Source organism: Syngnathoides biaculeatus, chromosome 14 (genome assembly GCF_019802595.1).
Source record: "Syngnathoides biaculeatus isolate LvHL_M chromosome 14, ASM1980259v1, whole genome shotgun sequence".
In the NCBI taxonomy this organism is placed as follows: Eukaryota; Metazoa; Chordata; class Actinopteri; order Syngnathiformes; family Syngnathidae; genus Syngnathoides; species Syngnathoides biaculeatus.
The window spans coordinates 17897279-17924766 of record NC_084653.1 but is presented as its reverse complement, the minus strand read 5'-3'; the positions used below and the strand labels follow the sequence as shown (position 1 = coordinate 17924766).

General features: G+C 41.5%; 2 protein-coding genes across 2 annotated transcripts; both read right to left on the bottom strand.

Annotated features, from left to right (window-relative positions):
- Positions 1 to 1734: 1734 nt before the first annotated feature.
- ralba (v-ral simian leukemia viral oncogene homolog Ba (ras related)) lies at positions 1735 to 11371 on the bottom strand. Its single transcript, XM_061841416.1, has 5 exons — positions 11235 to 11371; positions 4231 to 4414; positions 3349 to 3557; positions 3090 to 3267; positions 1735 to 2668 (listed from the first exon to the last, which is right to left on the bottom strand). Exons 2-5 carry the CDS (start codon positions 4342 to 4344, stop codon positions 2546 to 2548), a joined length of 624 nt encoding a protein of 207 aa, XP_061697400.1. The 5' UTR covers positions 4345 to 4414; positions 11235 to 11371; the 3' UTR covers positions 1735 to 2545.
- A 1255-nt stretch (positions 11372 to 12626) lies between these two features.
- On the bottom strand, positions 12627 to 26519 carry nepro (nucleolus and neural progenitor protein). Its single transcript, XM_061841415.1, has 9 exons — positions 26380 to 26519; positions 26056 to 26210; positions 20958 to 21046; positions 19521 to 19649; positions 18662 to 18736; positions 18301 to 18599; positions 17249 to 17307; positions 16951 to 17165; positions 12627 to 15388 (listed from the first exon to the last, which is right to left on the bottom strand). The coding sequence occupies exons 1-9, from the start codon at positions 26462 to 26464 to the stop codon at positions 15079 to 15081; spliced, it is 1416 nt and encodes a 471-aa protein (XP_061697399.1). The 5' UTR covers positions 26465 to 26519; the 3' UTR covers positions 12627 to 15078.
- Between the last annotated feature and the right edge of the window lie 969 nt (positions 26520 to 27488).

Below are 27488 nucleotides of genomic sequence, written 5' to 3'. Positions count from 1 at the left end.
TTGTAAGTACCTCCATAGTGACCAACATTAAAATACGGTAGCTTGTAGTCCTAAGTGTGCTTTTTTTTTTTTAAGGGATTTTTCTTCCTAAATAGTACATTTAATATTATGGTGAGCCATTGGAACAGTATGCAGCATTTAAGGTTAACAATCCACTTCAATATAGGGCTGGAAAAAATTGTGTAAATTAACCAAATTGTACCAAAACGAGTGTTTGAAAATAAACTGTTCTAAATTATTAAATGTATTGTGCAATGCCTATAAGATAAATATAACTAGATTGGCAAATGTGAAGTAGTGGAATTAAAAAAAAAAAAAAAAAAGTTCAAGCCACAGGAACGTGCAATTTGAACAATTATTTAACGTCCCACTAGAGGGCCCCAGCGTACATCTACTGGTACATCATAAACCTGCAGTCACAAACCTCCAGTAGGTTGTACCATAACTTTTGTTTATTGGGTGTTGGTCGGGGCAGGGGTGAGTCATTCCCTTTACAAAGGTGTGGGTGTTGATTGCTTGCATCATGTAAAAGTTTGGGATCTACAAAAGATAAATTCATCTACTGAATGTTTAACGATGTGGTTGTTCCATAAATTTTCCGTTTGGGTGTGGTGTGGGTGATTCTGATAACAGCAGAAAGTGTGGATATTCAAAACTTTCAGCGGGAAAAATGTGGGTGTCACTTATCTAATATCTGATCATCCTGGTTGTATCATTGCCGTAAATTACGTTGCAAGTTGATCATAGTGGATGAAGGGAATTATGAATTTTGAAACATGATGCCCCCATGTTAGAAGATTACTTTTACATCCATCCATTTTCATCACCACTTATCCTCAAGAAGGTCACGGGGAGTGCTGGAACCTATCCCAGCTGTCAGGGGGCAGAGGCGGGGGGAAACCCTGAACTGGTTGCCAGCCAATCGCAGGGCACACAGAGACAGACAAGTCGCACTCACAATCACACCGATGGGCAATTTAAAGTGTCCAATTAATGTTGCATGTTTTTGTGATGTGGGAGGAAAACGGAGGGCCCGGAGAAAACCCACGCAGGCGCGGGGAGAACATACAAACTCCACACAGGCGGGGTCCGGGATTGAACTCCGGGACCTCAGAACTGCGAGGGCAACACTTTACCAGCCGGACCACCGTGCTGCCCACTTTTACATCTAATAGTTTTAAATCTTATAACATCACAGTGTATATTGATTTGAGTACTGCAACCCTAACCCTATGCATGGAAGACATCACACATCATAAATACTGTACTGTAAAGCAGCAGAATTAGGTCAGGGTAACTTCCCCCTTTAAGTAAAAGACACAAAAGAGCCCCTGAGAGGCATTTACACACAAATACTTCTGTTAGGTTATGGCAGACTTATAGTAATACTCTGTGATATTTCCATTCTTTTGCGTAGAGTTTTCCATCCTACCCCTTCACAAATGTGTGTTTATATTTCAGAAGTAGAAACTGAAAAGAAACTGTTAAACTGGGGGGGTAGTTCCACAATCACCCTTTGCTACACAATAGACGATAAAGCGGATCACAGGTACAAAGCAACTTCTGCATTGCTGTGGCGGATGACGACGACGGGAACGTACAGTGACATTTCGATGGAGTCGAATATTCAACTCGAAATGTTTAGAACAAACTTGTCAGCTGTATGAAAATCAAGCATTAAAGTAATGATTGCAGAGGGAAGATTTTAAAAGAAATCAATTTCTGCTATCTATGTAAAGCATATATAAAAACATTTATTCAGCAATGCTCACAGCACAGAATTAAAAGTAGACTCACAGTAGTGGGCGGGGAAAAGGACAATCACAAAGAACTTTGGGAAAGTCTTTCCGTGGCACTTGATTAGATTAAAAAAATAGTTAAGACATCGGTATGGATGCAAAAAAGTTGGGATTTTTTTTCAGATAGTTTTACAACATTTTAGTGGCAACCCCTGAACATCAGCTGTAGTGCATGTCCTTCAACAACAATAACAAAGAAAATCATCTCCAAACTTCCTAGACCTGTCATAGGAAACTTTAAGCTTTAAGAAGGGTAAAAAAAAAAAAAAAAAAAAAAAGACATCAACATGGAGGAGCACCTTATCAACAACAACAAAAAATATGACTTAAACGTTTGGCCATGTATGTTCTCACTGATGGCTAGAAAAGGGAAAAAAATATTAAAAAAATGTTACAATTGCTGTGAATTTGGTTTAACGTGAGACAGTAGCAGAGTTCGTTTGCAGTAAAATAAGGAGACGATCCATAATGTAGATTAAGATTATTAAAGTAAATACAAGCACTGTTATTGTGAAAGCCCAGTGGTGCAAAATAAAAGGTAGTGTCCCAATCTAGAAAAAGAAACGGGACTTCCCGAGATGAAGTTTGGTTCATTAGTCATGACCGATGTTGCCGTTTGATGGCATGAATCAACAATTAGGTGGTTGAAACCATGTACTGGCTATAAAATGTGCTTTTAAATTAAAATGGCAAGAAAAATAAATTGGGCAATTGTACTGTATTATTGTGCATATTAAAGTCCGTGTTCAGAGAAGACAGCATCTCTCTCTGAAGCTCTTCTTGTTCTTCTTGTGTTTCCCTTTTCCGTTTTTATCCTTATTCTCGGACATTTTCTTCCCCCGGATATCGCGCATCAGGTCAAAGAAAACCTGCAGCGAAAAACGACAAAAGCGGACAGCTCAGCACATTAGGGCCGGGCCGAGCCTCTCTGCATGTGTGTCTGAACTTTCCGTAATAGACCAAAAAAAAAAATTATTAAAATGATTGGCCCGTCCTTGCTTCTTCACTTTCTTGTTCATTTTTAATGCCTGGTACACATTTGGACAAATATTATGATGCCAACCCAAATGACACCTCACCAATTATCCCGTCTTTCTTGTGAACAACCAAAATCACAGGGAATACAATTACACAATGTCAAATAAGATAAAGGAATCCAATGTTTTGTAGTTGTGTATTGTCTTCTTCATGATGTAATAAAGCTTTAAATGGTACCAGGCATGAAAATCGAAAAATTGAAGCTACACGGACGGGTGTTTATATTTGTGCGCGTGCATTAAGAATAATCACCTTGTCGACATTGGCCCTGGTTTTGGCGGACGTCTCGACATACTGGACTGCCCACTCTTCGGCCTTCCCGCGGGCCTCGTCCACAGACACCTGCCGACGGTCCTCCAGGTCCGACTTGTTTCCCACCAGCAGGAGCGGGATCTTGTCCTCTTCGGCTTTTACTCGCAGGATCTGCTCCCTGTCGGCACACACAAGCAAGCACGGTCGCTGTAGTCCACTTCAAAGCACGCACGGTAAAAACTTTTCAGACGTCCCGCACCTGAACTCGGCAGTGGCGGCGAACGACTCGTGCTCGGTGATGGAGAAGACGAGCAGGAAGCCCTCCCCGCTTCGAAAGTAGTTGTCCCTGATGGCGGCGTAGTCCTCCTGGCCCGCCGTGTCCAGGATGTCAATCTGGACCTCCTCGCCATCCAGGACCACTTTCTTTCTGTAGCTGTCCGCCTTGGTGGGCTCGTAGTCCTCCACAAACTGCAAATGATTGGATGGCTGATGACTTAATTGATTACTTTACTTTTTATACTATTTTACTCCAAATGAGTATTTCCTCCAAATATTGGTTATTAGTCTCCTCGACAATTAATAAATTATATCATGTCAGCTTTGGGGGGATATTAGTGGTTTATTTTCTCTTATTTAAAGGAAATTTGACTTGAATTACTTGTACGCATATTTGTTCTCAGTTCTGCTGTCATTTTTTTTTTAATATCACGTTTCAAATTGTACCTGGAACTGCCAAAATGGGGAAAAAAATCCATTCACCATATCATAATGCAGCCCTACTGGGGGGGGGGGGGGGGCACAAGCCAGTGCACTCTGTTGGCCAGTGCCAAGTCCGGATAAACGGGATAAAGGGTTGCGTCAGGAAAGGCATCCGACTTAAATCTTTGCCAAACTAATATGAGCATTCAGCACACTAATGAGGATAAGCAGTGTAGAAAATGAATAACATGCTAGTTTTTTTTTTTTCAATCTGGTGAAAAAAAAATGCTGTGTTTTCCTAACTTTTGATGTCAAAAGAGGGAACGTGAATGGAACATTTTTGATGGGAGCCAGTCTCGCACGTCATTTTGTTTCCAGCTATTTCAAACAACTCAAAAACCATTTGAAATTGTCAATTAAAAAAAAAAAAAACATAACTTACCTCATCGTACATAAACTGCAGGGTGAGAGCCGACTTGCCCACACCGCCACTGCCCACCATGATCACCTTGTGTAAAGCAAGAGAACTCTGGCCTTTACTTTTACCAGTCGCCATCGTCGGAGTGGTCTTTGCCTCCCTCGCTCGCGCTCAAACACAAAGACTTCGCGGCACTCTTGACACAAACCTGTGAAGGATGAGGAAAGTTCAAAACACACCATGATGGGCCATCTCGGTACCGGCCGGGGAGATGGGTAGCGTGAGCAGCTTCCCTTTGATTGGCATCAACTCCAGAATCGTACAGTTTTATGAAGTCAATCCAGTTTATGGGGTGTGATGAAGCAGTCACTGGCTGCTCCAAGACAGCCTCCACGACTTCATGCCAAATACTTTTGAGCTCGGCCTCTTTAAAAGGAAGGGAGTAATTTCTTTCCACAATATGGGTTCAAGCCAGAGAGGATGAAAGGTCAGACTCAATTGCTTTTAACTAACCTCCAAATCCTCCATCGTAGCCGGCCAACGAGATTCATATACTGTTGAAAATACCTGCCTGCTACGGAGGATATTATTTATGTACAAAACATGACCCCTTTTCCATATCTTAAGATGCATTACATCACTGGTTCCCAAACTTTTTTTTTTCTCTTGCAGCACCCCCCTTTGGAGATAAATTACCGTAATTTCCGGCCTACAAACTGCGACTTTTTTCACACGCTTTCAACAGTGTGGTTTATGCAGTGATGCGCCTAATTTGTGCATTTTTTCTAACGGCCGCAAGGGGGCACTTGAGCGGAAAAGGTAAGAATGAGACCTTTACCAACCCTGTTAGCGCTGCGCTACCGTGGTTCTGCTGTGTTACTGGCATGTCTTATTTTAACTGGCCCTATTAGTATTAGCACTAGCGTGAGCACCAGCATTAGCATGCCACGCCGCGCTAGCATTAAATTCTTTCTGTGTACCGCCTCTCTTTGTAAATATCTCGTGTTTCAATGTGGGTTTCAATGTGGGCACTTGTAGCGTTTACACAGCTGCGGCGTATGTATGTGACAAATGGTATTTCCTTTACAAATGTACTCTGTGCGCTGTGCAGGCTGGGAATTACGGTATTTTCACCCAACCCCCACACAGTTTATCAAGAAACAAGCATACGCTTAGCTTACAAACATTATTTTTTGCAATTCAAACATATCTCCAATAATCACTGTAGTGGTGACTTTTAAAGATGAAGATTACACCAGTGAATATAAAAAAAGAATAGAAGGAGAAAAAAGAAAAATAAGTTTTCAATTTGGCCGGTGAAAAAGTTCAACTGGTTCTGTGACCACGCTCATAATTCAAAACATTTTGAATAATGGTTCACCACTTACATGGAAAAGCCATGCTAAATAAATCTATCTACATGTTTTGCGCCACCATTTGCATTCAAATATTTTCTTGAAGGGCTATAACATCACGACACCGGTGTTATTCATTTGCCCATCTTTGGCATTTTTGAAAAATTGTTTCTTAGCATTACTCTACAAATGTATCTAAGACAAAGCTTTGCAGTTATTGGACATACAAAACATTCTATTGTATTTTTTAATTTGACAGTAAACTTCAACAGGGAGTGGCAATAAACAGCTTAAAGCCTGTTTTTTCCCCCCCAACTGCACTACCACCATTCAGCACTAGTATCTCGAGTTTATGCACGCCAGCAAAGGAAAAAAAAAATAAAAATAAGACAATGACGGCTCCCATCTTGATAAAATGGAAGTTGGTCGCACCTAAAAGGCACCACTGTACAGTGAACATTAAAATAATTCTCCCTGTGACTGCTCACCAATTTTTGACACTGATAAAGACAAATCCCCAAACAAGACAAAGCACTAAGTAGTCAATAGCAGAATACGAAAACACAGAAAAGTATCCGACTGACCAAAAGCGCAATCAGCGTGAGCTATTATCAGCCAACAGCATACAAAGTTGTCCAAAAAGCCCTTGGGCACACGTGGCTTGCATTATTAGGTGAACACAAAAGTTGAGTTTGCCAACTAGAGATGCTGAGGATGTGGCATCAACTTTCCAACCTGCCTGATCAGGAAGGTCAGTCCACATTGTGTCCTTCCTGCCTTTGTTAAATTAGGCCAACGAAATGGTTGATAGACAGGATGTCTACTACTCAGCATTTATACATGGGGGGAGCGGGGCGGCAGATGGGAGGAAGGTCTTGACATAAATCATTAAAACGTGACCCATCTCCACAGGCAGACACAAAGAAATTTGTAACACTGTAAATAAACCCGTCATATGTAAAACATGGAAGGGAAGACGATACAGCGAATTGCTTGAGGATTTCCAATGGACTTTTCCACAATACAAATGTTGTGTCCTTTCTATTTGAGCAATGGAAAATGTGTAAATAGCCTGACCTATATATGCAAGATGGGTCTGTTGCATGTTGCTCGGGTTAGTGAATAGGAGTGGGAGCTTGAGGGGGTCCAGAGACTACATGTGCTGCTGAGCTCGTAAAATATGGATAAAACTATGCAGCACGGACGACGGGATTTAATCAAGACTCCCTTTTGGGGGAAAAAAAAAAAAATAGGACAGCTTTCTCCCCACTTTTGCGGTGATGCAAGATGTGGGGACCCCCGCTGATACTGACGAAACAACAGCAAGCCAGCGTGCTGCCAAAGCAGACCGTGTAAAATAGGCAATTGCTCCAGAAGTCAGTACATCATGTAAGCCTTTGGGTGGATTAGACAGTCCAAGATGTGTCCATTAATGATGGAATTCCATCACACATGAACCCCGCTGTCAGGCCTGCAAAAACTAACCAGGAATACATAAAAAAAAAATTTGATTGGGCAAGAATAAACGACAACAAATAGGTGATAAAGGGGAGGTGAACACATCTTACATGTAAACACCTCTGTATGATGTGGTTCACTTTAACAGTACATCACCAATAAAATATCCAACTCATTGAAAAAAAAACTTGTACACTTGTAAGTTAAGGTACCACTGTAAAATGAACAATTCATCCCCACCCTACGAAAAAAAAGACATAACGTGGTTTGAACACAAATGGTGCAGCAACACTTCTTTACCCTCTGCAAAAATTCAATGGGGAAAGATGATTTGAGATGCAAGTGTTTTGAGTTACAAGCAGGGTCAAAGAAGCAACTCATAACTCAAGGCACCACAGCCTTTGTAAACCTCACAATGAACCAACATAACTGAAATACGGCAGCTCAACACGTGCAGTTTAATGTTTGTAATATTTGCAAGCAAATGCATTTGAAATTAGGAGGTTGACTGAGTTTGTGTCCAGTGATGGTTAAATAAAAACCTGAAACTCTCAATTTAACCATTGTTACCCTTTCGAGCGCTATTCTGAAATGTATTTGCCAGTTTGGCAAATCGAGCAGAAACGTAATAATAGAATATTAAGCATGAGTTAGTCTCCCATAAAGCAACCAGGTGGAAATGTTGAAAGAACATCGCACAATGCATACTAATGACGACACCAGAGGATGGAAACAGTTGAGTCTTTGACCAAAGCAGGCAGCAGCCACACAAACAGAAATCCAGCCACCTCAGAGCATTCACCCCACACTAAATATGTGATGCTGAGGAGAAGAAAAAAAAAAAGAAAGTGATAAAAACATGATATGGTACACCATGACTTCCTTGAAGCTGCTCCAACATGATTATTAAGCATAAGTCATCAAGCCTGGTTGTTTTCTCCCATCATTTCTCAGCTATGAATCATTTGATCCTCTTTTTGTAAAGCCTGCCGCATTACATCAACATGAACTGTTAGGGGGGAAGATATGGGTAAAAGGTCACAGATGTTGGATATGAGGGCCTGGCTCGTAGCCCCTTTCATGTGAAAAAGTCTTCTCCCGATTTTTTTTTTTCCAGTCACAGACCTCTGTAAATGGCGCTGACATGAAACAGGAGAGGATGAAGTCCACCCAAAATTTTTCCGTTAGGTATTTATCAGAGCTGTTGGCCTCATTATAAAAAGCAAAAGCGGACATGTTGTATACTCTGTTCGAGCTCCCATGTACACATTTTGCAGGTTTTGCTTTAAAAGGGCGAGTGCAATGATAACGTTAATCGTGTCGCTTTCCAGTCCACGAAAAGTGGTGTGGTTGCAACTTTTACGAAAATTCAAACAATGTTCCCTTGGAATTCAACGACAGATGTACTTGTCATTATCGAGTTTAACTTTTGTGCAGCACGCTTGCCTGGAAATGGAAGGGCTTATATCAAGAGGTTTAGTCAGAGAACAGAAGACAGCAAAAGGGGGGATTTAGAAAAACACACTGACAGTTGTTATTAAAAGTCGACAAACACCCTTACTTTTGTACCCTTCTCCTCTGGCTGCCCTTTAAAGCCCAAATGTCATCCCTATAAACATTCTAAAATAGATATTGTAATGAAAAATACATAGAACATTATTCACTTCAATGTCTATGCGAAAAAATAAATATGAGCGGAGAACAAGTCATCCATGCGCAGGGTTGCCCGAGTGTTATTCTACATCCAAGTGGGTCGCCATATTGGCTGCATCTACTGCCCGTGACGTCACCCCGGACATTCGCCATTGAAAACACGCAGTGGACCTTATTATGGGAGACGAGCAGGCCCCTGCTGACACGGAAGCTCTTTTCAAAGAAGAGAACATCTTACAATCGAGTGAAGTGTCCAGAGCAATATTACTCTTGTTTCGGGCCACATTTAGATGATATGCGGATCACGGCCAAACCACCTCCCCGTCCGATCCACTTCCGTGGCGGAGATGAGCCACAGTGGCCCAGCGCCACGACAAGCCACCCCGGCCGACAAGGCTTTGTCGACAAGGCCGGTGGCGATTCACAAGGCCTGCGGAGGCCATCCTTCAGCGGCTGCTGCACCGAAGCCTTCCGATGTGCACATCAACACATTTAGCACCCTTGACTTACGCATTACAGCCCCCCCACCCTCAACTATTTTTTTTTTGTAGCTGCATGCACACCTACCTGTCATTTGGAACCCACAAAGCGCTCGTCCTTTCCCCCCGTGCAATCCATTTTTCATAACGAACCGGATCTTTTGGAAAAGTATGAAAAGCGAATCCATCCTCCCGAGTGTTCGCGCAATATCCAGCAATACAACAAGCCGGGATTTTGGCTAACACGCAGGAACAACGAGCTACCTTCCAGCAGGTAAAACTAGTAGAAGCAGACGAGACCGCTTGAGTGCGCTACTGCCCTGTACGTCACTTCCTGCTTCTTGTCAAAAACAAATCCCTCAAGAGGATTTTCATGCAGGGAGTTGCAAAAAGCCATATACTCAAAGTCATGATTTGTGGTGAAAAAACGGCTGGGTTCATACCGGCTGCTGTTTTTTTTTTTTTTTTTTCATTAATAACAAACTAAAAATCATGCATTTCATGACAGTGGACCTTTAACATGAGTACAAAAATGTTAGAATTTATCCTGGTCTATTTGTTTCACAACACAACAATTTGACGTTTGAACAGGGGTGTGTAGACCTTTTATATGCACTGTAAACTTTGTGGTAACAAAAATTAGAGCTAACAATTATTTGCCTACCCCTTTCAGACGTAACTTGCTGAGCAGGACATCCCTTGTCGTCGAGTATGCCATCACTAAGCAGTTGTGGCTAACCTCAAAAGAGTCATGGATCTATTGAAGCAAAATTCTTTCCTTTAAGCCATTGCGATACGGACCCAAACAGAAAAAGAATTTTTCCACTTTGTGGGACCACTTTGGGCTCATCTCATACACCAAATCCCATACAAAAAAAAATCCATTTGTTTTCAATTCCTCATTCCTCTCAGTTTCCACTTGATCCATCAGAATTAAGATGAATTTAAATAACTAGCATTTAAGTCCATCCATTTTATTTTCTGTTCAGCTGAACCTCTCCTAAGTTAAAAAAAAAAAAAAAAAAAAACATACGATCAAGGAGTGGAAAAGAAGCCACAAATAAATACACTTACGAACACGAGTGGACAAACACTTTACAACTTCCTGTGGTCACTTTATTTATATAAATATTTTTAATTAGGCTACTTCACTTTTTAACATCAAGCTTCAGGGAGCATGTGTTGGAACAATACGTGCTGAATTGTCTTGTGAGGGATCATATTTTGAAAGGGGTTTACATAAGTTAAGTGAGCCTCGTGAGGATAAGCGGCTCAGAAAAAAATGGATGAATGAATTGATGGATGGCTGGATATTTTGAAAAGTTTGAGTAGAAAATGTTTACAGTTGATAAAATATATATTGAACTTGTTTTGGTGGTCTACAGTTTTTGGCACACAGTCCCCATCAGGGCCTCTCCAAAATTGGAAAGATTGCTTTAAAGATAAAAAAAAAGGGGGGGGGCGGACTCATCTATCCAGCATTATTACAAAGTATCAGTTCTAGAATGAGCTATGAGATCTGTTTATTTTGGGTTGAATAGTACAAGTTACAGCCCATCCCTAGATGTAAATCGTCCCCTATTTTGCCGTGATGGTCCTCTTTTGTTTTGCCCACACTCCTTCGGGCAAGCTCGCGCTACTGTACACATCAAACGACCAAATGAAGAATGGGAACCTCAAAGTGCTCTCCAGCTGACTTCTTAGCCTACACGTTAAACTCTTAAGGGTCAACCAAAAACTTGACATCCGTGCAGTCTTTGGCATTAAACGAATACAAGTAAGAATGGTGGCTTCTGCAATTCACATTCACCGTGAAAGGGGACATCACATGAGAGCTCCATAAAGCAAGAGCACTGCTGGGTGTGTCGCCTACTCAGCAGGAAAACTTTTGAGCAGCGAACATTCAACTCGGTGGGCAAAAAGAGAACGTCACAAAAAGCCACAGTTGTGGACATAACTGTAGTTACGCTTCGAATAAAATGATTACGTGAGGGGCACTGGCAATTATTACAACTCTCGCGACATGGCTTCATGAATAAAAACAAATATCCATAATAAAAAAAAGCAAATACTCTCAACTTACGAATGCAGGATTTGTATTTCTGCCTTTGATCGATGCTATCTGGAAGGTTGGCTTAAAGAAGCAAATCGAGGCATTGGTTACCCCCGAAAAAGCAGCACAAGCGCCTCAGCAACACAAGCCCCGCCTCCCGGATGTAAATCGCCAATGGACGAAGGGCGTCATCCTGCTTTTTCTTCTTCGTCTATAAAAGCGGGGCTCAATGCTGCCGCGTAGTGGACGGGAGTCACACGAGGGTGAAAGCCTTCGCCCACTCGTTTTTGTTCTCCATGTTTTCACACTGAAATGTTTCTCATCATCAAACAAATGTAAATATTAGTCAAACACTACACACTCAAACACAAAATGTTTTCAAATGAAGACTAGGTGTAAAACTGTGCCAAACAAAGATGCGTTCATCCAAGACACACACATCAAACTCAAGGCCCGGGGGGCCAGATCCGGCCCACCAAATAATTTTATGGGGCCCCGCAAAGGCAAATGATGTTTGTCAACTTCGGGGATTCTTGTTCAAATCTGTACCGAAATTTCAAATTGTCACATCACAAATCATAAGCAAGCATTTTTTACATTACCAAACATCAACAATAGTTGAAAAACCCATTACCCTTGACTTCTGATTCCAGAAGCAAGTCATAAATGTCACGAGTCAATATGATGAGGTGATAGACGATTTTTATGGTTTCACAGTCATAACAGCCCTCTGACAGAAACCGTAACTACAATGTGGCCCGTGATAAAAATTTGCTTGACACGCCTGATCTAGGATGACACGCTGTGGCGAGCCCTAATGGGACAAGCCAAAAGAAAAAGAGGATTCAAACCTACATGACCCGTGTGAAAAGGGTGATTGTTATAACATAACTCGGGTTTAACTGTGTCAATTTTTCTATTACACCTGATACTGCCAGACGTTCTCAATCAATTTAAAAAAAAACATTTAAATGGGACCTGCCTGACAAAGTGTGGTAGACCAAAAGGTCATCAAAACCTGGACACCAATGCTGAGATCTAAAGAAATTTAGAAACACATGACAGGGGGAAAAGTAATTTGGATGTCAATGTGGAAACGTAAAGCCATTTTTAATGGTTTGGGACTCCACTGAACCTCGGTGAGAACCATTATCCACAAATGGTGAATGCATAAAACAGCGGTGAACAGACGATAATCCATGTCCCTCCTAAAAAAAATTTGTTTAGGAAAGAAAAAGTCAATGTCGTGGCCTGCAAATAGTCTAGATAGTGGAATACAAAGAAAACAGTCAATGACAAGGCTCCAACCTGTCAAGCTGACCTGTTAGCAGCAAAATAGTGGAAGTTGGCGCAGGAGGAAGGTTGCGACCTGTTAAGTCCGTGACTCAGATCCTGCAAACTGTAATAAAACTCACAGGTGGTGCAACAAAGTACACATGGTGGAATTTTATTTACATAATTTTGTTTTGTAAGAACTGAGGGATTCCATTATTTTGTTCTACTTATTTTTTTTTTTTTTAAAGTGACTACAATTTTTATTGTTTTTTTCAACATGGGTATTAAAGCCACAAGAGTGGTAATTTGAATAAAAAATGTTTGGTGCATTTGCCTTTCTTCCCCTTCCCAAATCACACAAGAGCAGCGATTCCATAATTTACAAATATGAATAAAGGAGACCATGATTTATAATTTCCAAAGCTTTTCCCTCAATGGGACTTACGACTTGAACAAATAAAATAAATAAAAAAAGAAACATTTTTACAAGGAAATGAAAACGTGGTTGCAGAAGTAACTGACCATAGTCAAGCTCACGCTAAATAGGAGTCAGCACACACTCTTGCCACTATTTAAAGTAACTGACAAAACAATTTTCAGATGTTCTGGAAGGTTCTTCTTAACATCTTGAACTGTTTATAATTCCCTCCAACTTGTCTCGGGCCTCAGCTACAGCCGAAGAAATACAGCTAATGTGTTACGAAACCAAGTTTGAACATTTTTGTTTGGCACAAAGATGACACTACGCCGCAACATAGGACATCATACTTAGGATAATGCATGGTGGTGGAAGAACTTTGCTTTGCGGGTGGGTTTCTTCGCATAGAACTGGGGCCTAAATCATAGGGGAGGGAATTATGAACAGTTTGAAATAGCAGTTAGAAGGGGGGAAAAAAAGCTTTGAAATTATTTTGGTCTTGTCTTGTTTTATCACAGAACCTGGCATTTGAACAGGGGTGTGTGGATTTTTGTATATATCCAGCATACATACAATTGAGCGCGAACTTATGAAACATTTGAAAATAAATGGGAAATCCTCGGTTTATGATCTCAACATACAACAGGCTATAGATACCTCATACCCAGCACAGGAAGGCACACTTGGTTAACGTTGTACTTCCTGTTTTTTTTTCAATGATTGTTTAATATTTATGACATGCAAGTTCCCATACAAATATTCACTATACGTAGGACTTTATTAGATAAGTATATATCCCAACCAACGACAAATTCAAGTTATGTGACGACTACATGAACAAATGTTGGTTTAGCAATACAAAGTTCTGTTGGATGCTGCCCCTGACGCTGCCCAACAGTCTTGTGCCAACTGTCGAGACCTTCAAGTTCTTCAGTCTCAAAGGACCTGGAGTGGGAGACAGACACCAACTCCATCCTCAAAAAAGCCCACCAAAGGATGTACTTCCTGCGGTTTCTGAGGAAGCATCGGCCCGTCACAAGAGCTGCTGAGTCGGTGCTACATAGCGGTCATCCAATCAGTACTGTGTACCTCCACCACAGTCTGGTTTGGGGCCGCCACAAAAAGGACAAAGTCAGACTGCAACGGACAATCAAAAACTGCCGAACAGATTGTCAGCAACACTCTACCCACTTTTGAAGACTTGCACGCAACACGAACTAGGTCCAGAGCAGGCAGGATCCTTTCGGATCCTCCACATCCTGGCCACCAGCTCTTCCAGCTCCTTCCATCGATACTACCAGGCATTGGAACTGTTTTTTCCCCCTCTGGCAATTAAGTCACTACATTCTTAATCAGCAAATTTACATTTTCTGCCTTGTGCCATTGCACTTGTCTATAATGAGAACCGCAAACGGGTAAAAGGACTCTGTACAAGCTTTACACAATGTGGGACGTTGACACACTCCTCGCTTACGTGCTCTAAATGAAGATTTTACATCTTTCGTGACGTTTATCAAGAATAGTTCCAATAAATAGAAACGTCTCGTTCTTTGCTCTGTATGTCGTATTAGGGCAGCACTGACTGACGGAGAAAAATTCCTTGTTTTTACACACTTGGCCAATAAAACTGGTTCTGATTCTGATTTATTACACGCACCAATTATCAGTCACTTCCCAGATTCTTTAAAAAATCTATTTTCTTTTTACTATTTGAAGCAATCCGTTAGCTAAAATGTGCCTGTTTGAAGAGGGTGGCATTGTCTCATGCCAGTGAGCAAATTACGAGTATTTCAGCCCTATAGAATGATGACGAGCAAAAACAGCATGGGTTGCATTTTCACTCACAGAGGCAGGATTTCATCACCAAGTTTCCTTATTATAATGCACGGAAATCATAAAAATTTACTTGGCTTTTCAAAAAAATCTGTATATAAGCATTTGCACAGGTTTTTTTCTTTCCATTCCCATTTCACAATCTTATCATGTGGAATTCAGTCATTGGCAACTTCAGACAATCAGTTCACTGAAGACTAAAAATGACTCGGGCGTGTAAAAGATTCACCTCACAGGTTCAGCCCTGTGCTCATCAGTCCAGGGTGTGTCCCACTTCGCCCATTTGTGAGCATCCAAAGGCTAAATGGCATAAGGATCGATGAATGCTGCAGTGGATTTTAAAAACTGTTACAAACCCCCCAAGGCAAAAATATCATCGATCTCATCTAGCCTGGCACGGTTAAACAAAGCAGTTCTCTTGCCTACAGTTCTGCTTATCCAATCCTCCGTCTGGCCTGCAGACGACACGGGCTTCTTTGGTTTGAGTCTATTTATTGCATTATTTCTCATTTTGGATGATCTGAACTGCCTCTTGAGTGACCACAGTCTGGTTGTCAGGCGACCACGTCTCGAGTGGCAGGTCTTTGGAACTGGGCCTTGAACACTGCAAAAAGCCCGGCGAACTTCTTCTTGGAACGTCTGCAACTTCTTCTGCACACTGCAAATGAAGATGGATCACACTTAAATTCATGTGTTGGCCAACAATATGGTGATGTAAAGGTTAGGTCGAGCGCCGATATCAGCTGTTTCAATGAATCAGGCACTCGTGGAGGCTGCCGATACCATCTACCGCCACTTAACGGGTCAGCCCTCTTGCGACTATTCTACAACCAGGAAGTACGAGACATGGATGGGTGACAATGGTTTTCTCTGTGGATTGTACCCCTATCCACAGTCTCATGTTCAATATGGCAAAATGTCCGAAAGTGTAATAAATATACAGATGCATAGTTCATAGGAGTTATATTAATGTTTCGACTGGATAATTAGCAAAGTTCCCTCTAAGATGTGGAACTGCGCATTTGCACACTCTCAGTGCAGAGGAAAACAGATCCAGCGCAGTGAACTACAGGCAGACATCTTTTTTTTTTTTTTTTTTTTTTTAAATACGGCAGCACACTGCCTCTCACAAAGAGCTGATGCTCGGCCACACCAGGCCAGACACTACTTCCTAGTTTACCTGAAACCGCCCCCCTCTATTTTAAAGGGGTACACTCATAATTACAAACACCGGGGTATGTGAATAATAGATGAAAAAGTGGTGAAACTGGACAAGATTTTCTCTTTTTTGAGTAAAAAAGGTCTGGTCTGAAGCCAAAGTAGAAAGCGCAGGATGAGATGGTATCTAATGTTAAAATTCCACCTTGGCACAGCCTGATCGAGGATGAAAGCACAGACGATACATTGCCCAAAAAGCTAATTCTGTATTTTAAATATAGGAGGCAATATTAACATTAACCTTAAAACTGTTTGGGAGCATCATTCAGCTTTCAACATGCATTGCGAAAGATATTCATTGTGGGTTAAAAAAAAAAAAAAGAAAAAAAAAGAAACAAAGTTGAAAGCGATATTTCAAATTTATAGCTAATAGTTGGCTTGGTATGTATTTGTAATGTAATGTCTTTTTTTGTTTGTTGACATTTTCAGTGTAACTTTGCAAAAACACAAAATTCTTCTTAAAAGTGTTCTGATGGGAATGTAATCTGAACCTTTTAATGAGGCATGTAACTTCAACGGATGACTTTGATTGACGACAGTGCATACGTCTGATGATGCGCACAGTTGTCAAAAGGAGCGCTCACGGCCTTAGTGGGTTTGCTCAGACGTAAAAAATTAGAGGGAACATTGATTATTAGTATGTTGCGACCAAAATGTATACATTTATTTGATTGACTAAATCTGAGTGGTATGATTTCCTGCATTAGTTTTACAAATGTACCTGCTTTCATTTCATGTACTCATCGTAATTCAGTGCATTTATAGGGTACATTTTTCCCGTTCAACACAGTTCAGATCACATGGCTAGTTTACTTTCCTGTGTATATTATAGCGATTGCTCTTGCCCAAGTTTTTCTTCTGTACTTGTCAGACAGACAGCCATTTGTTCACTTATCTTTCATTGCATGAATTGAAATTTTATGCATCAAATGTACTAGTAGTGCCGGTACTGTATTGAATACGGCATCTCTAGTGTTGTGTACTGTAAATTGTTGTCCTTACTTGTAACCTGCAGCCTCAGCTCCTTTCATCTGCCAGCACTTTAATCTCAGGAAGGTTAAAAGGCGCTTAGTTTTATTCAATTTGTGGGATTCGCACCACAGGATCATTTCTTCTAGATTGGATGCCGCGTCTTTGAACGTGGCGGCTTTCCTCATGCGGCTCTGAAACATCTGTTTCCTCTCAGCCTGGTGTTGTTTCTCTGGGAGGTTTGCAATCTGGAGCACCACGATGATGCATTGATTAGATATGAAGAAGCGCATGCGTAGCAGAAAACACTGAATATTGTCCAGTTACATACCTTTGCATCAATCCTGGAGATGCTTTGAATAGAATTTACGTTAGTATCAAACATCAACCCTGCAAAAACAGATTTAAAAGAAAAAAATAAGTCATTGATTAACTCCGCCACATTCAAAGCGCAAGACAGGAGATCATATTTTTGGTACCATTACTATTTGCCCTTGTCAGTAAAAGGTTATTCCACACTCACCGTCATGGACAGTTGCCATTTTGGCGTGACCTGCTTTATTTAAGATTTCCATTTTAATTTAAAAATTAAAAAAAAAATGGGGCAGCACGGTGGGTCAGCTAGAAAGTGTTGGCCTCACAGTTCTGAGGTCCCGGGTTCAATCCCGGACCCGCCTGTGTGGAGTTTGCATGTTCTCCCCGTGGCGGCGTGGGTTTTCTCTGGGCTCTCCGGTTTCCTCCCACATCCCAAAAACATGCAGCATTAATTGGACACTCTAAATTGCCCCAAGGTGTGATTGTGAGTGCGGCTGTTTGTCTCTATGTGCCCTGCGATTGGCTGGCAACCAGTTCAGGGTGTGCCCCGCCTCTTGCCCGTTGACAGCTGGGATAGGCTCCAGCACTCCTCGTGACCCTCGTGGGGATAAGTGCGAAAGAAAACGGATGGATGGGTTATGTCATCCAAAATATTAATCCCATTATCTGGATTGTGAGTGCGGCTGCCCATTGACACCTAAGGATAGGCTCCAGCACTCACCACGACCCTTGTGAGGATAAGCGGCTAATGGATGGACAAAATAAAAAATGACTGTCCGCAAAAGATGGCACGCATTACCACCATCTATTGGTGTAAGTGTGGAAGGGGGTATGCTATGCAGACCCACCATGTTGCGGATTTTTTTGATACTGTTTGTACAATATTTTTCATGTTATCAATTGCTCTTCCCCTCTCTTAATCAAATGCGCTTGTATTGTTTTACATCTTTATAGGCCTTTTAAAAATGTAACGGGCTGTAATTGCAATAAAAACATGCTAAAGATGTATTTAAATAGGGTATTTCTATTTCAGATAACAGGGGTGGACTAGAATTTAACACCTCCCACCTCTTTCCACTACAACACCCAGGTCTTGTGGAACCTTCTTCAGGTGTCCCCGGTGCTTTGCTTGTCCTGGAGCCATCCGTCGCTCCTTGTCTGCCTTCTGACCCGTGACGTGGAATTCAGATTTGGGTTTCACAACGAGTAAAGCCACATCACAAGGGCCGAGGAAGTCAGCCATGTTTGCGGGCAGGTGGAAATCGGTGAGGAAGGGCATGGGGTGAGCGAGGGCTACTTCCGCCCGGAGCTCCAAGAGTTGCTGGTACAGAGAGGTCAAGCTGGCCAGGATCCCTCTGAAAATAACCCTGATGGCGCACAAGCAGCGGCTGACAATTGCTGTTATGAAATAATTGTTGCGGTGACTCACCAGAGGCGGCTGAGCATGCTTGTTATCACCAAATTCATGATGATGAACTCATATTTCATGTGCTGCTTGGATAAGCTGAGGCAAATGTTTAAGGCTGTAATGCTTAAAGTGTGGTAGGCGCGCTCCCTCTAGTGGCAAAACAATGAATCACTGACTAAGTATTGTTTACTTCAGTTGTATTTCAATTTTAAGAGCAATTTGGATTTGATTTTAAAGCTTTGATTTAGGTACAATTCATTTTGACATCCAGTCCGCAATTAAACTAATCCTTTGGTATTTTTCCCCATGAATTTTTCATATTTTTCTCAAGACATCTTAACTTCATCCATTTGATATTCATTTTTCATTGATTCATTTATTACATACTTTTTTTTAATCCTCCTAAATTGCGATTTTTTTTCAATTAATATGTATAATTTTTTTATTTTGATTTGTTTCTGATCATAACATCTTTTTTATTTTTATTATATTTTTTCTTATAATATTCCGACTATAGTCCCAGATATTTTTTCTCTCTCAAAATTTCTTGTAAACCTTGGGGTTTTGTTTTTCTGAATGTTATGACCATTTTGTATCATTTGAGTTTGTTATTGGAAAATAGTGTGATTTTTACTGTAACATCGGCAATAAGTGAAACGACAAATATTTTGATACTTAACTAGTCACCGATTATTTTTTTGAATAATTGAAATTGCAGCTTATTACACCAGAAAGCAGCTGCTTTTGTGCAAGTACATTATAAGCTTCCAGAAGGAAATGTTTGATGGAAAAGATACTAGTACACTTAACTTTTAATAAACTTTGGAGCTTTTACCAGCACTCCTGACAATTTCACGATAGGCGTGTGTGGAAAGGATACACAAAAGCTCTGCTACAACGTTTCATACTGCAGCACATCAGTTGCGCAGCCCCCAGCACTTTGAGACATTCCCACTCCAGCATGGGTTGACTGGGAAGATCGGCTTTACCGGCCTTCATGCTCAGCTGCCTGAAAGGAAACAAGTACAGCGAGGCCGTGAGATATTCTACGAGTTTGTGTTCCGCGCCCACTCTCGTAACTCAGATATTCTTTCCCCGTTAAAATTATTAGAAATGCAATTTAGCAGTTCCAGCTCCTCATAAAACACCAATGAAAAAATATAACACTTAAAAAAATAGCACTTTATGGTATATTACTCAAACGCATATTGAAATAATCATGTAGAATGTGAAGAAATAGTTTGTGGCGATTAATTGTCCAATGGTGCGTGCACAATGGCCACCAGATGGCAGTTTAAAACAGACATAGCGTTACATGGACAGTCAGAACTGCTCAGTAAGATTACCATTAGTCGTTTCGTACACAAGATAAAAAAAATATGCCTGTGAGCATTATTAAATTGCCTGCCTACATGTGATGCTATGTAGTTTGTCTTGCTTAAAGATTGATAATAACCTGAAATCAACACAAGTTTTATTCGCCTGTCCTTAGCCTTTTGAATTACTTATTGACATTAAGATAGTGGGCTTTTCGGAAAAAAATATTCTGGTTCCAAATTTAGGCCATACCATCCAGAACTATATTCACACCAAATATCTTGTCTTTGTAGTCCATTTATTTGAACAGAGCTTGGAAAACATGTGCAAACCACTGTATTCTGTTTTTAAGTTAGGAGTCAGATTTGGTACTGATCATGAACATGTCCTGAATGTCAGGTGTGTTTCCAGACCCACTAAAAACAGCTGTAATCAAACATCTGCTGAAAAAGGACAAACCTTGACAACACGCAAATGAACAACTACAGGCCAATCTCAAATGTCCAATTTTTAAGTAACATCATTGAAAAAGCCATGTGTGTGAGTACAAACGATGGGAAAATATCAGTCTTAGTTTTACTAAGCTTACTTTGTGACAATAGGCAACTTCATATTTGAGCAAACAAGAATGACGTGTGGAGCTCCCCAAGGCTACATTCTGGGACCTCTTCAGTTTAACAGCTACATGCTCTCACTGGCACCGATTACAAACAAGAACAAAATAAATTACCAGAGCTATGCAGATGGCACGCAGATATATTTTACAATGTCACCAGGAGACCGAGGTCCTGCATCGGCTCTGGGTAAATGCATTGAGGAGATTAATGACTGGATGTGTCAACACTTTCTCCAGCTAAACAAAAACAAAACCAACATCATTGTTTTTGGAGCCAAAGAGAAACAATCACAGGTCACCATAGAGCTCCAATCTATACACCTTAGTACTACTAACCAGGGCAGAAATCTGGGCGTAGTGTAGTGAGTCTACCATTGTGCCTACCTTTGGATCCTATTGGGGCACAAATCGGTCAGACTCTGCAGAGCGGTGATCAACTTCATCTCCTTCAGTCTGTTAATGCACTGTTCAACCTGGATGACATGGATCACACACGTGAAAATGCACTTTAAACGTCCTTGAGGTTGAATGTTCAACATAACGACAATCCCACCAGTTGTGCTCTGCTTTTATTCGGCGTGACGCTAGTGAGGATAAACAGTGCAAAGGATGGATGGATGGATCTGCTGCTGACTGGGTGTCGCAACTGACCACCCAACAAACTACACACTTGATGTGCCTGGCGGTGGAACCACTGTACAGTGCGACCTCAGTTCTCGACCACAATCCGTTCCAGGTTGGTTGAAAAGTGAAGCGTTCGAAATCCGAGGCGCATTTTCCCATTACAATTAATTGAAAATGAAAAAATGCATTCCAAGCCTAAAAAAATAGTTTTTTTAAAAGCGTTTTTTTATAGCTTTTCCTGATAAAAACCTGCATAGTAGAATAAATACATGCATAGTTTAAATACTTTATATACTTAAATCATTTAAAAAAATATATTTATTTTTTGCTTAAAATGTATGCTTTAGAAGTAGATTATGCTAGGCTGGGAATGCATTGCCGTATCTGTAGCGACTCGGCCCCCAGCTTTGTAAACCTTTTTTTTTAATTAACAAAAGCACAGAATAATTTCAAACAAGCAATAATGAGGGGGAAAATAAACAGACATTTTTTTTTCATTTGCACAGAAAGTAACATGTACAAAAAAATGTAACTAGCAACCAGAGGTAGGGTTAATGGAACAAAAGAAAAAAGCAATGCAAAACCAACTGTTTCAAATGTCTTTGATGGGGGCGACTCGCCCCTTTTTAACAAAGAACGAATCTTTTGTAGACTGTTTCTGCCATCTTTTGAGCACCTTTCTGATGCGGGTCATGACAATGTCATTGGGGCGTTCGAATACCGATTTTCGTTCGTAAAACAAAGCAAATGATTCTCGAAATTTTCGTTCAAAGACGAATTTGTACGAAAACAGATGTTCGAAAACCGAGATACCACTGTATTTCATGTTTTACTGAGTTTGCGGTATTCAACAGATCACTATACATCACTACTGATCATGTAGAACACATCTCCCATTTTTAATCACCACTTTGAATTTTTTTTTTTGACAGAGCAAGTATGTGCATTATAAGTCATACAGCATTTCTAAAATTTATAGTTGAGAAAGGTCCCTTCTAGATGAGTATAGCAATGTTTCAAATCCAACAGTGCATATTTACCAGATATTAAATTGTGCTTCTGCCAAATTTGATGTAAATTGGTCGCTCCGCAGACATTTTTGGACGCACAGGCATCCAGGTCCTTTGACTTTATGCTGACCTGCCGTGATGGCTCATACTGTCTATCTTTTTCAGCACTATTATCATTAATTTTATTCACATCAAATGTCTCTTAACTGCGCAATATTTACTCTTCACTATGTATTTTAACCACATATGGAGTATCTGTTCAATGCAGCCCTATGGGGGCACAAACCAGTGCAATCTGTAGGCCGGTCCCAAGCCCGGATAAATGCAGAGGGTTGCGTCAGGAAGGGCATCCGGCGTAAAAACTGTGCCAAACAAATATGAGCGTTCATCTAAAGAATCCCATACTGGATCGGTCGTGGCCCGGGTTAACAATGCCCGCCCCCGGCACTGCTAACCTGCAGGGCGTCGGTGGAAATTCAGCTACTGTGGGTCGAAGACAAAGAAGAGGAGGAAACCGGATCCAGCGTCAGAAGAAAAAGAGGAATGCACAGAGCCTACAACTGAGTGTAGGGACTTTGAATGTTGGGACTATGACAGGAAAAGCTCAGGAGTTGGTTGACATGATGATTAGGAGAAAGGTTGATATTCTGTGCATCCAAGAGAGCAGGTGGAAAGGTAGTAAGGCTAGAAGTTTGGGAGCAGGGTTTAAATTATTCTACCACGGAGTAGATGGGAAGAGAAATGGAGTAGGGGTTATTTTAAAAGGAAGAGCTGGCTAAGAATGTCTTGGAGGTGAAAAGAGTATCAGATCGAGTGATGAGACTAAAATTTGAAATTGAGGGTGTTATGTATAATGTGGTTAGCGGCTATGCACCACAGGTAGGATGTAACCTAGAGTTGAAAGAGAAATTCTGGAAGGAACTAGATGAAGTAGTTCTGAGCATCCCAGACAGCGAGAGAGTTGTGATTGGTGCAGATTGTAATGGACATATTGGTAAAGGAAACAGGGGCGATGAAGAAGTGATGGGTAAGTACGGCATCCATGAAAGGAACTTTGAAGGGGAGATGGTGGTGGACTTTGCAAAAAGGATGGAGATGGCTGTAGTGAACACTTATTTCCAGAAGAGGGAGGAACATATAGTGACCTACAAGAGCGGAGGTAGAACCACGCAGGTAGATTATATTTTGTGCAGACGATGTAATCTGAAGGAGGTTACTGACTGTAAAGTAGTGGTAGGGGAGAGTGTAGCTCGACAGCATAGGATGGTAGTATGTAGGATGATTCTGGTGGTGGGTAGGAAGATTAAGAAGACAAAGGTAGAGCAGAGAACCATGTGGTGGAAGCTGAAAAAGGAAGAATGTTGTGCAGCCTTCTGGAAAGAGGTGAGACAGGCTCTCGATGGACAACCGAAGCTCCCGGAAGACTGGACGACGACAGCCAAGGTGATCAGAGAGACAGGCAGGAGAGTACTTGGTGTGTCATCTGGTAGGAAAGGGGAGAAGGAGACTTGGTGGTGGAACCCCAAAATACAGGGAGTCATACAAGGAAAGAGATTAGCGAAGAAGAAGTGGGATACTGAGAGGACTGAGAGAGGCGAAAGGAGTACATCGAGATGCGACGTAGGGCAAAGGTAGAGGTGGCAAAGGCTAAACAAGAGGCATATGAAGACATGTACACCAGGTTGGACACGAAAGAAGGAGAAAAGGATCTGTACAGGTTGGCCAGACAGAGGGATAGAGATGGGAAGGATGTGCAGCAGGTCAGGGTGATTAAGGATAGAGATGGAAATGTGTTGACTGGTGCCGGTAGTGTACTAAATAGATGGAAAGAATACTTTGAGAAGTTGATGAATGAAGAAAATGAGAGAGAAGGAAGAGTTGAAGAGGCAGAGTGAAGGACCAGGAAGTGGAAATGATTACTCAGGGGGAAGTCAGAAAGGCTCTACAAAGGATGAAAACTGGAAAGGCAGTTGGTCCTGATGACATACCGGTAGAGGTATGGAAGCAATTTGGAGAGATGGCTGTGGAGTTTTTGACCAACTTATTCAACAGAATACTAGCGGGCGAAAAGATGCCTGAAGAATGGAGGAAAAGTGTTCTAGTTCCCATTTTTAAGAACAAAGGGGATGTTCAGAGCTGTGGGAACTATAGAGGAATAAAGTTGATGAGCCACACAATGAAGTTATGGGAAAGAGTAGTGGAGGCTAGACTCAGGACAGAAGTAAGTATCTGCGAGCAACAGTATGGTTTCATGCCTAGAAAGAGTACCACAGATGCATTATTTGCCTTGAGGATGCTCGTGGAAAAGTACAGAGAAGGTCAGCAGGAGCTACATTGTGTCTTTGTGGATCTAGAGAAAGCCTATGACAGAGTACCAAGAGAGGAACTGTGGTACTGCATGCGTAAGTCTGGTGTGTGGCAGAGAAGTATGTTAAAATAGTACAGGACATGTATGATGGCAGCAGAACAATGGTGAGGTTGTGCCTTAGGTGTGACAGAGGAATTTAAGGTGGAGGTGGGACTGCATCAGGGATCAGCTCTGAGCCCCTTCCTGTTTGCAGTGGTAATGGATAGGCTGACAGATGAGGTTAGACTGGAATCCCCTTGGACCATGATGTTCGCAGATGATATTGTCATATGCAGTGAAAGCAGGGAGCACGCAGAGGAACAATTGGAAAGATGGAGACATGCACTGGAAAGGAGAGGAATGAAGATTAGCCGAAGTAAAACAGAATATATGTGCGTGAATGAGAAAAGTGGAGGGGAAGAGTGAGGCTACAGGGAGAAGAGATAGCGAGGGTCGACGACTTCAAATACTTGGGTCAACAATACAGAGCAATGGAGAGTGTGGTCAGGAGTGAAGAAACGGGTCCAAGCAGGTTGGAACAGCTGGCGAAAGGTGTCTGGTGTGTTATGTGACAGAAGAGTGTCTGCTAGGATGAAGGGCAAAGTTTACAAAACAGTGGTGAGGCCGGCCATGATGTACGGATTAGAGACAGTGGCACTGAAGAAACAACAGGAATCTGAACTGGAGGTGGCAGAAATGAAGATGTTGAGGTTCTCGCTCGGAGTGACCAGTTGGATAGGATTAGAATGAGCTCATTAGAGGGACAGCCAAAGCTGGATGTTTTGGAGACAAGATTCGAGAGAGCAGACTTCGATGGTTTGGACATGTTCAGAGGCGAGAGAGTGAGTATATTGGTAGAAGGATGCTGAGGATGGAGCTCCCAGGCAAAAGAGCGAGAGGAAGACCAAAGAGAAGGTTTATGGATGTGGTGAGGGAAGACATGAGGGCAGTTGGGGTTAGAGAGGAAGATGCAGGAGATAGGCTAAGATGGCAAAAGATGACACGCTGTGGCGACCCCTAACGGGACAAGCCGAAAGGAAAAGAAGAAGAAGAAGAAGATGGAGTATCTGTTCATTCTTGACCATTATATTCTTTTCTATGCATGTTTATGATTTCAATAAATAAATCCCACCTTGCTTTCTCCAATTTTTTTTCTGGCTCTTGACTATTATTTTGTAAACATGGGCCCCTGGCTTACTGTAATTAGTTTTAACTTCCTTAGCACATGATTATTATGTGTTGTCTGTTTCTGTAATTAGAAAGGCCTCCAATTATAGTAAACCTTTGGTAATACACTAAGATGAATAAAATTTAGACCCTTATTGCATTAACATTTGACATTAGCCATGAAGAAAGAATGTGTAATTCAAACATCACTTTTTAAACAACGTGTCTCGTGAAAATGAGACTTATATCACTGGAATTGTCTATAAAGGATCCGCCTGAGAATGCTTGGCTCATGACAAGCCTCAAAATTTTACACACGCACTTGTAACTTTACCTGCTTTAGGACCCGAAAGGTTTTGTTGCCTCTTGCGCTGTTGTTGAAATTGTAGAGCAAACTGTACAGAACTCGCACTTCCGTCTGAAGAAACTTACTTCGAAGTACATTGAGGACGTTGTCGTTCTCCACCATGAGTTTTTTCACAGTGGTGTCTACAAAGAAGCAAACATGTTTTATGATTGTATGGCACTCACTACTTTGTCCAGATGTCCGCAGAGTAGCCTCGCGCACGTGTGATACAGCAGACACCCAAGCACATGGTTCTTAAATTAAACTTTTAAAAACGGACGGAAATGATGTAATCTGAAGAAAATTCCGAACCTGTTTTAGAAGTAAAATCTACGTAAACACTGGAAACAGCACTGGGAATGGTAATATTTATCCTGTTCCATGGATATGATGCCATTTTGTGTGGAGAAAACACGGAAGTCCTTCAACCAATAGTAAACGTGAAAAGGGTGACGTCAGAAAACAGCCGTTGGAAGAAGCAAAACTGCGCATAAAATGCGCAACGAATGCGTTTGGACCAACGACGTAAAATACGTCACCGGCTTGGACGTAAAAAGAGCAACACATTTATGTATTTTAACTTATTATTAATATTACTGATAAGAGGTCCCATAGCCTCTTTGTAAACCTGTGGGTTGTGAGTTCGTATCTCACTGGGGCCTCTACTCCCCAAGAGGGGTTGCGTCAGGAAGGGCATCCGGTGTAAAAATTGTGACAAACAAATATGAGCGTTCATCTGAGATGTTACCCTGTGGCGACTCAAAACGGGATAGCCGAAGGAAAATTACTATTAATATTATTAATGTGCTCAAAATATGTTCACAATACGATATACATTAAGTATTTTGTAGTACTGTATTTGGGTAAAATCAGCGTGGATGATAAATTGAACTGAGGCTGTTTGCTGCAATTAGGTGGTCACAACTAATTGGAGCATATGTGAAATAATGATCAATGGTTGTTTGAGCTGAAAACAACGTACAAAAATCATATTATACATACACTAGTGGCGGAACGGTGGTTCAGTTGGAAAAGCGTTGGCCTCACAGTTCTGAGGTCCTGGGTTCAAGCCCAGACCCGCCTGTGTGGAGTTTGCATGTTCTCCCCGTGCCTGCGTGGGTTTCCTCCAGGCACTCCGGTGTCCTCCCACATCCACAAAACATGCTTTAATTACAGATTCTAAATTGCACCTAGGTGTGATTGTGAGCGTGGCTGTTTGTCTCAATGTTCCCTGCGATTGGCTGGCAACCAGTTCAGGGTGTACCGTGCCTCCTGCCCGTTGACAGCTGGGATAGGTTCCAGCACTCCCAGTGACCCTCATGAGGATAAGCGGTGAAGAAAATGGATGGATGGACATACACTAGTGTGGACTAAACTAATAAAAACAATTGGGACAGTTTGTATTGGGGCTGAGTTTTTGC